Source organism: Chrysochloris asiatica, unplaced genomic scaffold (assembly GCF_000296735.1).
Source record: "Chrysochloris asiatica unplaced genomic scaffold, ChrAsi1.0 scaffold00078, whole genome shotgun sequence".
Classification (NCBI taxonomy): Eukaryota; Metazoa; Chordata; class Mammalia; order Afrosoricida; family Chrysochloridae; genus Chrysochloris; species Chrysochloris asiatica.
In genome coordinates, this window is record NW_006408596.1 from 3,520,291 (window position 1) to 3,532,856 (window position 12,566).

General features: G+C 47.9%; 1 protein-coding gene across 1 annotated transcript; it reads left to right on the forward strand.

The window, feature by feature from the left end:
- Positions 1-1,341: 1,341 nt before the first annotated feature.
- MORN3 (MORN repeat containing 3) lies at positions 1,342-10,197 on the forward strand. The gene is made up of 5 exons (XM_006865397.1): positions 1,342-1,486; positions 4,507-4,664; positions 6,084-6,243; positions 9,821-10,005; positions 10,126-10,197. The coding sequence occupies exons 1-5, from the start codon at positions 1,342-1,344 to the stop codon at positions 10,195-10,197; spliced, it is 720 nt and encodes a 239-aa protein (XP_006865459.1).
- The last annotated feature ends 2,369 nt before the right edge of the window (positions 10,198-12,566 follow it).

Below are 12,566 nucleotides of genomic sequence, written 5' to 3' on the forward strand. Positions count from 1 at the left end.
TTCAACAGCACCTATATTGTTTTTTGGTGAAAGACCTATAAGGCATTTGTAAATGCTGTGTTATTCAGCCAGAATTAAATTCCTCCCACACCACTGCCCCAGATCCCCAGGTCTTCCCTTTCATCCCTAGCCCTTCTCTAGGACCCTAGACGTCCCTACAATCCAGCAACTAAAGGGTGGGTACAGAACCAGCAATCTAATGTGTACTGCCCGGTACAAAATGAACACATGGCATTCCTTGTTCATCATCTATTAGGAATTTCAAAACAGTGACATCAGAGTCCCAAGTGAGGGGATGCACTCCTGGAACCTGCTCGGCTCAGAAGTCATTCTGATTATTGTACCGTGCAGGCTGATGGTTAAAAATAGTTTGACTTTTGCCCCTGCTGCGGATGACCCTGGAATGTGTGCAGAAGCCCCCGAGCCCAAGAAGGAGGCTAGATGGTATTTGTGGGAGGAAGCAGGGTTCTCTGGGACATAGAGAAGACTGCCTGTCATTCTGCACAAGTCTCCTGGAGACAGACAGACAGACATGAAGGACCCTGGGGATGTGAGGGACACAGAGTGGGTTTCCAGTTTGGTGACAGGCCCTGGAACACTAGCATCTCTCTAAGCTTCACCAGGAGGGCTAGGTGAACAACCTGATCTTGTGGGGACTCCTCAGCAGGAGATAAGAGGTAGGTGACAACCATCCTGCTATGCCTAGGATTGTCTCTGTTTTAGCACTGAACGTCTGGGATCCTAGGAACTCCCCCAGGTGCAAAGCCAGCCTCTGGGCTACATCAATTTCCCATTAGCCAGACAGGTGACATAGGACCGAGGGAGCTAAGTGCTGGGTACTAGCCCAGGGTGACTCTGTGGGCTGTGCCAGTAGCCTGCTGCCTGGTGACCCAGCACAACCTGGAAACCTGAGCAGATCCCAGTGTTCACCACTCCCAGGCTCCACCTCTGGGGGATCCCCAGTCCAAATACCAGCCCCGGGTCAGCATTGCTATGGTTGCCCATGTAGGCTAGTCAATCAGTGACTGTCACTCCCGACATGGGCAGCTTTTTCCTGATGTCATCACAAACCCTCTGCTTTCCTGGGGCTCCCAAGTGATTGTGCCATCAGACCCATGGGTGGGGGGGGCCAGGAGGAGGCAAGGGAGGGGATAGCTGAGGGTCAGTCCAGCAAGAAGGGTCCCCACCAAGGGCTGCTCATCTGCCCCTGGGACTCGAAACACACACATGACTTGTGCCACTTGAGCTCAGACACCAGTATCCTGGATACTATACAAGGCACAGGGTTCCTGATGTCCCCAATCCCCTGCCAGCACTTCCGGCCCCACCAAAGCAGCCAACATGCCCATCAGCAAGTGCCCTCAGAAACTGCAGCCACTCTGGAAGGAGTGGGACCGGAAGGCCCAGAAGAACGGGCTAAGGCACCAGATATACTCTGTCAACGGCAACCACTACATGGGTGAGTGGAAGGACAACAAGAAACATGGTGAGTGGGGTACTTTGAGGGCACAGTGGGGTCGGAGCCAAGATAGGCACCAGGGTCAATAGAACAGCATGTGGCAGCCCCTCGGGGACATAAGGTGGGTCCCTGAGGCTTCCCCAAGGAACCTGCCATGGAACTCCAAACTCAGTCCTAGAGGCCCTTAGAAAACAGCTGGGCTCGGGGACTCCAGCTCAGTCTCCACTTATTGAGACTTGGGCCAAGTCTGGTATTGGTAAACATCAGAAGGAAGAAATTCTTCAGAAATCACCTTGCAAAGAGTCCTGGTGTGGCGCTGTGGGTTAATGCACCAGACTACAAAGCCCATTTGAACTGCAAGGTCGGCAGTTCAAGCTCACTAGCTGCTCCTAGGAAACCCTATACAGGGTCGCTATGGGTTGGAATCCACTCGAAGGCACTTGACAACAACAACAACATGCTCTGAATATGGCTGATTCAAAGGTCTGACCAGCAGGGGGTGAGGGAGGCCCCAGAAGTAGCTGGTCTGTGACTTGAGCTCTGGGTTTGACCAGCAGGGGGCTAAGTCTTGCAGTTCTAGATTCTAGGCTCTTGATCACTTCCTTCTGCTTTGCTTAGTAAAAATCTCCGTAGTCCATAAACCAATGTTAGAATCCCAGTTCCACTAACTGTGGCCTAGACTAAGTCACTAAAATGAGCCACAGTTTGCCTGGAGTCAGTTCTGACTCATAGTGACCCTGTATAGGGTTTCCAAAGCTATAAATCTTTATGGGAGCAGAAAGCCTCATCGTTCTCCTGTGGAACCGCTGACTTTGAGGTTAGCAGCCTAACTCGTAACCACTACGCTACCAGAGTTCCTGTAAAATGGGAGTAATGTCTATTCAGAAGGATAAAAAGATGACATAGTTCAGAGTCTGATGCAGAAGTCAAAGCTGATCCCACCTAACATTTGTCACCACAACCATTCTCAACTCATCTAAAGGTGAAGCTTTGTGTGAGTGTTCTGAGCTCTGCATATGGCTAGAGATTTCCCGGAGTGTTCAGAACCCCAAGGGTCTGAGCCCAGTTCTACTGTTGAGAAGATGTATGACTCTGTTCTCTGGCTCTTGGCTTCCCCATCTCTGATAGGCAGGTGTCGACTGAACTAGCATCCTGAACCTTACTTCTGTGTGAGTCCTGTATCCCCTCATTCTCAAGTCTCTTGCTTGGGTATTTATCTAGAAGTTGAATTGCTGCGTCATAAAGAGCGGGGTGACACAGTGCTTAAGAGCTCCGCTGCTAACCAAAAAAGGTCAGATGTTTGACCCCACCAGCTGTTCTCCACAGGAGAAAAGACCTGGTGTTCTTTGTTTCCATAAAGATTTGCAACCTAGAAAACTCTACGGGGCAGGCCTACTCTACACACAAGGCCGCTATGAATTGGAATCCGTCAGCACAGTAACGCTGGTGAATTTTCTAAGGACCCGTCAAACTGTTTTCCACAGAAGCTGTACCATTTTACACACACTCTCTCTCTTTTTAAATGTTTTATTGTGAATTATATGATAGTTTACATGGGAGAACATTAGCTTTACATTCATCCTATCGTATTTCATTGCCATGGTTACATCCCCTCCATGCATCATCAACCAACCAAAGGGTATATACTACAAGCCTGCCCCTCGGTGGTCAGCACACAGCCCCTTTCCCTCTCTGAGTCTAGAGTCCCCAGCCACTCCATCTCACCACATCATTGTCTCTGCCGCCTCCATCTCTGGCATCAGTGTTTCTCTGGGTAGGGTCCCGCACTCTGCTCTTCTCCTTTGATGATCCCAGCGACCTCCGTTCCTGGACTGTAATGTCAACCACTCCTTTTGCTACAAAACATCTACCTTTACATTTCTAACCCTCACAGTCAGTCCTGATAGCAATTATTCACTATTGTACCACAAGAGTCCTATTCCCATCTCCTTTCATCATACACTCTCTTTTATATAAATGTATGAGGTGTCCAACTTTTCCACATCCTTACCAGCTCAAGTTTTTAAAAATCCCAGGGAAGGTCTCTGATTGAAGAAGCCTTGGGTCCTATGCTCCCCTCTGTGGCTGGGGGTGGAGATGGTGGAGAAATTGCTAGAGATGGTGGAGAAATTGCTAGAGCAGATGGTGGAGAAATTGCTAGAGAAAGTAGTGAAGCCTGATCCAGCCCCAGCATGAGGAAGTAGCAGACAGCCTTCTCTTGGGATCTTCCCCACAACAAGAAGACATTTCTAGGGGATAGAAGTCAAGGATTCTTCCCCACAACAAGAAGACATTTCTAGGGGATAGAAGTCAAGGATTTTTAAAAAATTTTTCCCCCTTTCCTACATATCCCAGCCACCTAGAGGCACCAAGGGTTTAATCGTACTGGCTGTTTGTTGACCACCATTTGGAAGAAGGTTAATGCTCCTGGCTGATAAGGAAGTAGGAGGACTTTTACCTCTGACATCTTTGGGTCCTACCAGCAGCTCTTGATTGAAATTTTTGTTTAGGAAGAGGGATGGGGACAGGAAGCTTCATTCCACCAGTCAATGGTCAACAGGGGGGTTGAGGCCTCTGGGATTCCTTGTTTGCTTACATACTTGTCTTCATGTTCATCCATTATTAAGTCCACTTACTTCACTCATAGAAGAACTTTGGAATCAGACTGCTTGGCTTCAAAGCCAAGTTGTGCCCCTTCCTGATTGTGTAATCTTTGGGCTATCACTTAACCTTTCTATGAGGGGGCTTCAAAAAAAATTTCAGAACAATTCCATCATTTTATTCCATTTCTTCATGAATTGTTTGAAGCCCTCTATAAATCAATCTGGTTTTCCAGTACAGGGCTGGAGAACTGTGTTTGTAGAAATAAAACTTTCTTGGGTTTTTCCTGAGTGCTAAGGTTCTAGAACACAGACCCTGTCTCAGCCCTGGAGAATCATCTCATCCAGGAGCTAGGAGGTACCCCCTTAGGCCACAGCAGAAACTCCCACCTCCACCCCAGGGTGGTCAGCCATGTTTGCAGCATTGGCCCATCTGTGTGTTTCAAGGAAAAGGAACCCAGATCTGGAAGAAGAAAGGTGTCATCTATGAGGGGGACTGGAAATTTGGCAAGCGAGATGGCTATGGCACCCTCAGCCTTCCTGACCAAGAGACAGGAAAGTACAAGAGAGTTTACTCGGGTTGGTGGACCGGCGATAAGAAATCGGTGAGTGCTTCCCATCATGCCCTGGGTTGTGGGCAGGAGCTGTGTGTGTGTGTGTGTGTGTGAGTGAGTAGGGGGTAAGTCAGAGAGGCTATGAATAAAAGGCAGGGGATGTGAGGGAGGTGGATTGGGTTGTGGGTGGGAGAAGGAACGGGTGATGGGTTGCCAAGGCTTCTCAACAAAACCCAGGAAACAGGAAGCAAACACAGCAAGCAGGGTGGAGCCCATGAAGCACTTTGGCTGCAAGCAGCAGCTAAGTCTCCCCACCCGTTTCCCCACTCACTTCCTGGCTTTCTTTTCCTGAACATCGCTTTCTGAGAATTCCCCCTTCTGTTGGGCCTGGATAAAGGGGGGTGGAGTGGTAGGAAAAGTGGAGGTAAGAAGGTAAAGGCCCCACCCTTGCCTTTAGAAAGAGAGGGAGGGGTAGAGAGAGGTCCTAAGGGGTAGAAGTCAACCAGAAGCGTGCCATCATCCCAAAACACCTAAACTAGGGACAGACTTCCTCAAACTACTCTCATACACTTAAATGGGCTCCCATTAAGGTAGCGTAGTGGTTACAAATCGGGCTGCGAACTGCAAGGTCAGCAGTTTGAAACTATTAGCTGTTTCAAATAATGTGTTCTGCTTTCGTAAAGATTTACAGTCTCGAAAACCCTGTACAGAGTCACTATGAGTCGGGACTGACTCCACGCCATGCCAGCCATCATGTGCCAAGAAGATGGGTACTAATATATATTTAAATATTGATTGTCATTGTTAAGTGCTGTGAGTTGGTTCCAATTCCAACACATAGCTACTCTTTATAGGGTTTCTGAGTAATGGCTGGTGGGTTTGAACCCCTGACCTTGAAGTTAGAAGTTCAATGTTTATCCTACAGCACCTACCAGATACCTTAAGTACTGATAAATAGATAAGTAAGTCAGTATTAGTATAAATAGATATTTATCAATATCTACAGTTGTGAACCTACAATTGTGAACCTGGAACATTATATATGATACTTCTAATTGTCGCAAGATTAGCATTGTTATCATTCTCATTTTACTGCTAAGGAAACAAGCTCAGAGAAGTGAAGTGCCTTGCCTGGGGCCACATAGCTGGTAAGTGGCAGAGCCCAGGTTTTCAGAAGTGGTTAGCTTTTAACCAAAGGATCAACAGTTCGAATCCACCAACTGTTCCGTGGGAGAAAGGATCTGGGAGACTGAGTGGAGGCAGGGAGATAAAGAGGAGAGACACAGAAAACAGTTGACCTGAAGGAAGGCAGTAGCGGAGGGAAGGGAGAAATGGACCTAGAAGAGCCTGAGTGACTATCGGCTTGAATGAGGGGCCAAGGCAGGAAGCCAGGAAGAGTGTCAGGCTCAGGTGCTGGGAGGACAGTGATGTCAGTGGGGGCCGCGAACAAAGACACCTCTATATTTACAGGGTTATGGGATCCAGTTTTTCGGACCTAAGGAGTATTACGAGGGTGAGTGGTGTCACAACCAGCGCAGCGGGTGGGGCCGCATGTACTACGACAACGGAGACATCTACGAGGGCCAGTGGTTGAACGACAAACACCACGGGGAGGGCATGTTGCGCCTGAGTGAGTGCCCCGCCCAACCGGCCCGCTTGGCCACGCCCCTCCCGTTCGGCCACTCCCCTCGAGGCCATTCTTCCACCTTGGCTAACCTCTCCCCAAAGTCATTCGTAATACATAAGTGGAATAAGGTGAATAAGAAAACCGAATCCCTGTCCTCAAGAATCTTTTTCTCTAATAGGGGAGACTAACAACAGACTCATAAATTAACACCAATTCTCATTAATGATAATTTAGCTTCTTGTTAAGTACTTTCAGAGTCGGTTTCGACTCATAGCGCCCTCGATAGGGTTTCCAAGACTTTAAATCACAGGACAGAAAGCCTTATCTTTCTCCCGCAGAGTGGCTGGTGGGCTAGAACTCTGTGGTTCGCAGTGCAGTGCTTACAGTGTGGAGTCACCACTTTCCTCATAATTTAGCTTACCTACATAATAATTGAAGGAGCTCTGGTAGCGTAGTGATTACGAATCAGGCTGCGAACCTGAAGGTCAGCGGTTTGAAACTACCAGCCGCTCCGCGGGAGAAAGATGAGGCTTTCTACTCCCGTAAAGATTTACACCCTCGGAAACCCTGTACAGGGTCGCTATGGGTCGGAACCGACTCGACAGCACTTAACAACAACAACATATATGGCACTTAACAACAACAACAACAACATAATAGTAATGAAGTCCTGGTGTGGCGCTGTAGGATAAAGCACTGGACCGCGAGGTCGGTTTGAACTGCAAAGTCAATGGTTCAAACTCACCAGCCGCTCCTGGGAAACCCCTGTACAGGGTCGCTATGAGTCGGAACCGACTCCACAGCACATAACAACAACAACAACAACATAATTATAATAGTCCTGGTGTGGCGCTCTGTGTTAATGCGACAGACTGCAATGCCATTTGAACTGCAAGGTTGGCGATTCAAGCTCACCAGCTGCTCCTTGTAAACCCTTACAGGTTTGCTGTGGGTCGGAACTGACTTGATGGCACTTTACAACAACAACAACATAATAATAGTCCTGGTGTGGCACTGTGGGTTAATGTGCCAGACTGCAAAGTCGCTTGAGCTGTAAGGTCGATGGTTCAAGCTCAACAGGTACTTCTTGGAAACCCTATATAAGGTCGCTATGGGTCAGAATCGACTCGACGGCACTTAACAACTACAACAACAACACATAATAGAAAGGAGTCCTGGTGTGGCTCCTGTGGGTTAGTGTGCCAGACTGTAAGGTTGGTTTGAACTGCAAGGTCGACGGTTCAAGCTCGCCAGCTGCTCCTCAGAAACGCTATACAGGGTGGCTGCTAAGGGTGGGAACCGACTCGATGGCACTTAACAACAACAACAACAACATAATAGTAATGAAGTCCTGGTGTGGCGCTGTAGGATAAAGCACTGGACCGCGAGGTCGGTTTGAACTGCAAAGTCAATGGTTCAAACTCACCAGCCGCTCCTGGGAAACCCCTGTACAGGGTCGATATGAGTTGGGACCAACTCCACGGCGCTGTACAACAAACAACAACATGTAACAGTAATAGCCTGGTGTGGCGCTGTAGGATAAGCACTGAACCTGAAGGTTGGTTTGAACTGAAAGGTCGCTGGTTCAAACCCACCAGCCGCTCCTAAGAATCCGTATACAGGGTCACTGTGCTCAACAGCACTTTAGTTATACTGATTCGTTTAATCCTCATAACAATACTATAAGATCTCCACTTTACAAATGAACCGAGGCACAGAAAGGCTAAGACACTTGCTCAAAGTCACATGGTAAGGAGAATAGAATACAGGAAAATATGTTGGAGAATAACTAAAATGTTGGGAGAAAAGGACTAGTTGGCCCAGTGGGCTAAGCAATGGGCTGCTAACAGCTAGATCAATGGTTCAAACCCACCAGCTGTTCTGAGGGAGAGAGATGAAGCTGTCAGCTCCTGTAAAGATTTACAGTCTCAGAAACCCTACATAGCATTTCTACTTTGCCTTACAAGGACTCTGGTAGCATAGTGGGTTACAAGTTGTGCAGCTAACTGCAAGGTCAGCAGTTCAAATCTACCATAAGAAAGATGAGGCTTTCTGTTCCCATAAAGATTTACAGCTTTGGAAACCTTATACAGGGTCGCAATGAGTAGCACATGGCCACCACCACTCTGCTCTACGGGCACACTATAAGTCAGAACAACTAGATGGTGGTGTTTTTTTTAGTTAGTTAGTTTCAAATCCTGCCTGGATGCATGGTTTTGAGTAATCTGCTTAAACCCTCTATGCCTTGGTTTTTCTCATCCGTTAAGATAAAGAAAAAAATAAAATTGTATCTTCTAGGATTATTAGAAAGGTTCAATTTATATTTGTAAAATGCTTAGCACGGTGCCTGACATTGATTAGTACACAATGATATTATTAGCTTGCATTTATATAGAGCACAGGTTGGCAAACTATAGTGCCTCTGGCCAAATTCAGCCCACCTGACATTTATTTTTGTAAATACGATGGAAAAAACCCCCAAAACAAAACTTTAGAAATGCGTTTCACATAACATGAAATTAGCCATTTTTAAAGAGAACAATTTCGTATATTCACAGTACTGTGTAAACACAGTTGTAAACTAGATAGTAGTTTAACATAATCCCATCACAGCAAAGGCAAACCCCTTTCCCATTTGTAAATAAAGTTTTATTGGCACACAGGCATGCTCACTCATTTATGCATTGTTGGTGCTTTCACTTGGCAATTATAGAGAGAAACCATTTGGCCTGCAAAAAATTAAAAAAAAAATGATCTGACCCCATACAGAGAAAGTTTGCTTGACCCAGTATTAAGTCCTTCTTTGTACTGATGGATATAATCTTCACAGATCTGTTATCCCCTTTTAGAAATGAGACAAAATGTTCATTCAGGTGACCTGTCCAAGGTGACACAGCTAGTAAGTGTCTGAGCTGTGAAGGGTTAGTTTTATTGATATTAGTTGTACAACACTGCCATCAGATAAGAAGTAGAATCACTAATGCTTAAGAGCATGAATTCCTGGCATGAGCAGGTTTTGGTTTCCAGCTCTGCAGCCTTAGCTGCTTCCTAGCTCTGTGGCCTTGAGCAAGTCAGTTAAACTCTCGAGTTCCATTTGTCAAATGGAGTCCACAACCCATCATGGACTTGTGTTTGTGAGGGTTAAGCCAGGCCAGGCACGCAGCATGGAGCCAGCAAGTAAGTGCTGAAGAATGCATTGCCTCTTCTTGAGATTTATTTTTTTACAGATAGGAAACGATACAAAAAGAGTTGCTTGCCCAAGTTCAGGTAAGTGGTGGAGGTGAGACTAGACTCAGGTCTGATTCTGGAAGTTTCTGATGGACACCGCAGTTGTTTCCACTCCACCCAGCCCGGCCCATGCTGGTCAATCTGGATGCTCTCCTTTCTAGATTCTTGGTGTGGGCAGTGTGTTAAGATTTCAGCTGGGCATGGAAGAGGGTGCAGAGCCTGGGTAGGGCAGAGGGTAAAGTCCAGCCTGGGATGGTGGAGGGCTACACAGTAGAGGGTCTAGCTCAGGCATGACAGAGGATCCAGTCTGGTTTGCTGTGCTCAGCACCCATGCCCCCATCCTTTCCCCCAGGAGACGGGAACCGCTATGAGGGCTTCTGGCAGAGAGGCATGAAGAATGGTCCAGGGCGCTTCTTCCACTTGGACCACGGTCAGCTGTTTGAAGGCTTCTGGGTGGACAATGTGGCCAAATGTGGCACCCTGATTGACTTTGGCCGTGATGAGGCCCCTGAACCCACCCAGTTCCCCATTCCTAAGGTGGGCAGCCCACCCCACCGGGGAACAAACAACCTGTGTGCTTAGAATGGGCATCCTCAGCGAGACTGGCAGTTTCAGATTTCCATGGTCCCCAAACCCATCCTCGCTGCTTCCCCCCAGGTCAAAATTCTGGACCCTGACATCGTGCTGGAGGAAGCCTTGAGGAAGTTCAAGACAGAGGAGGAAGACTGATGTCAGGTGAAATGTGGGCCCTCTGCCACCCTCTGGTGTGACCGAGACAGGACCAGGGCCCAGAATAAGGCCCAGGTCTCCTGGGGTCTTTGACATGCCTTCTGGAGTCTAGCTGGTCCCTTTTGGTTCCTCCCTTTCATATCCCATTTCATGTAAAACCAATTCATTCCAATCCTGCCCAAAGCCTCCAGTTTTTACCCTGGGATTACTGGAATGAGTGCTGGACTAGAAATCCAGAGTTCTGCCTGCCCACAAATGCTCTGGAGTAATGTGGTCTGTCCTTGGGCCAGTCTTAGCCTCTCCTGGGTGGGATAAGTGTGTAAAGAAAGGGTACCTTACCAATGTCAAATTTCCCTTTACCCTCTCACCTTACCTCCCAGCTCCCCGCAGAGAGCATACCAGAGTGGAGCTGAATGGGGAGGAATACAAGCATGTCAACATGTCACCAAACTCCAGAGCAGTACAGCTCACCCTGGAGGATCGAGTGGTGGCTCCCGGCACACCCTTGGCACCCTCAGAGAGTACCTCATTCCTCCTAGGACTGGATCCTTCTTTGCTTATGCGGAGGCATGAGAATAAAGGAATACCTGGTGGTGTGAGCTGGGGCTGCGGGGTGAGGCAGGGACTGGGGTGCTCCGGAAGGGGGGCTATAGGTGGTGGAGAGAGGAGGTTCCCATGAAGATCATGGATTCACCTGGGGAGAAAGGGCAGTATCTCAAGTTCTAACCACTGAGTATCCCAGAGAGGAGACAGCCTGCCTCTGGTTACAGGAACTTGGCCAGTAAAATCTTAGATTAAAATCTGACCTGGATCTCCAATCAACACAGGGGTTCTTGGCCTGGGAATCATGTGGGTGCCTTCAGATATGGACACCCAGACTCCACCCTGGGAGATGCTGACTTGATCTGTTTGGGGTGAGGCCTGCTCTTTGTCAAAAATTCTCAGGAGCCAAAGTCGAGAAGCACGACATCGATTGTCCCATCTGTAAAATGGGCCTCATGAGAGCTCCCAGGGGTGTTTTGAAGATTTGGTGAGAACTGATGTCATAATGCTGAATAATATGTATTGAGGTTAACTGGGGCCTGGATCCCAGGCAAGAGCTTTTGCATGATTCGAATCCATTCCTGAGAGGTAGGAGGGACTGGTCCTTGCATCATGGTGAAAGCATGTGCTCTGGAGTCAGATGCCAGGGTGAGTCCTGGCAATGGTGGGGTATTAGCTGAGCTCTGGGAATGCCCACCTTCCTGCTTGGTAGGTGTTCTCGTGACACAGAGACAATAATGCTACCTACTAACTGGGGCAGTTTTGCCCCTTTTCTGGAGCACCTTTGGCAATGTCTGGAGACATTTTTGGATGCTACTACTTAGAAATGCTACTGGCAGTGAGTGGGTAGAAGCCAGAGACAATGCTAATATCCTACAAAGCACAGGACCCCTCCCCCATCACAAAAAAGGACCCAGCCCAAAATAGCCATTGTGCCAAGGTGTCACCCATTAATCTTACTGCCATCAAATTGATTCTGGCTCACAACAACCATACAGGAGAGTAGAACTGCTCCCTAGAGTTCCCGAGGCTGTCCATCTTTACAGGACTGGACATTGGGGTCTTTAAAGCTCCCAGTAAGATCTGCACGTAACAGACTCCGTAATTGCTCACTGATTGACACTGAGGTTAAGGAGCCCTAGTGGCACTATGGGCTTAGCACTGGCCTGCTAACTACAAGCTCTGCAGTTCAAACCTACCAGCTGCTCCGCAGAACAATGAGGCCGTCTATTCTTTAGATTGTCTCAGAAACTCTCAACAGCACTGTTCTATAGAGGGTTCCTCAGTTGAGACCTATTTGGTAGCAGTGAGGTTGAATTTGTTGGATTTTCTGTCCCCTAAATTATGGAGTGTTCTGACCCAGGGCCCGGCTCTAGGGAAGCTAAGCTTGCCAAGCCTGGAATGAAGATTTAACAGTAATTACCAGACACTTCGTGTGTCTGCTGTTAGGCTGTCCCCCACGGCCCCCGACCTGCTATTAGCACATTCACAAGTCACCAAGCTAGAGTGTCTGCCGCCATATTTGGGCCTAGGTGCTGATCAATGTATTGAGAAGGCAGCCACTATATAGAAACCACATGTTGTGCGTAGGATGCACTTCTTTACATAGAACATTTCTCAACAGTACACTAGTAACAATCACTGGTTGTCTCTGGGGAGGGAGAGGACTTTTCACTGTTGTATTTGGAACCGTTTGCATGTTATCTACCCAACATGAAATTAAACTGAAATGAAAGAGACTGTGTTTTGAACCACCATTGTTTCCCAAGTTGCCCGGGTGTAAGAGTATCTGGGGACATGCCCAGTCCAACTTGACTTCACCTGCA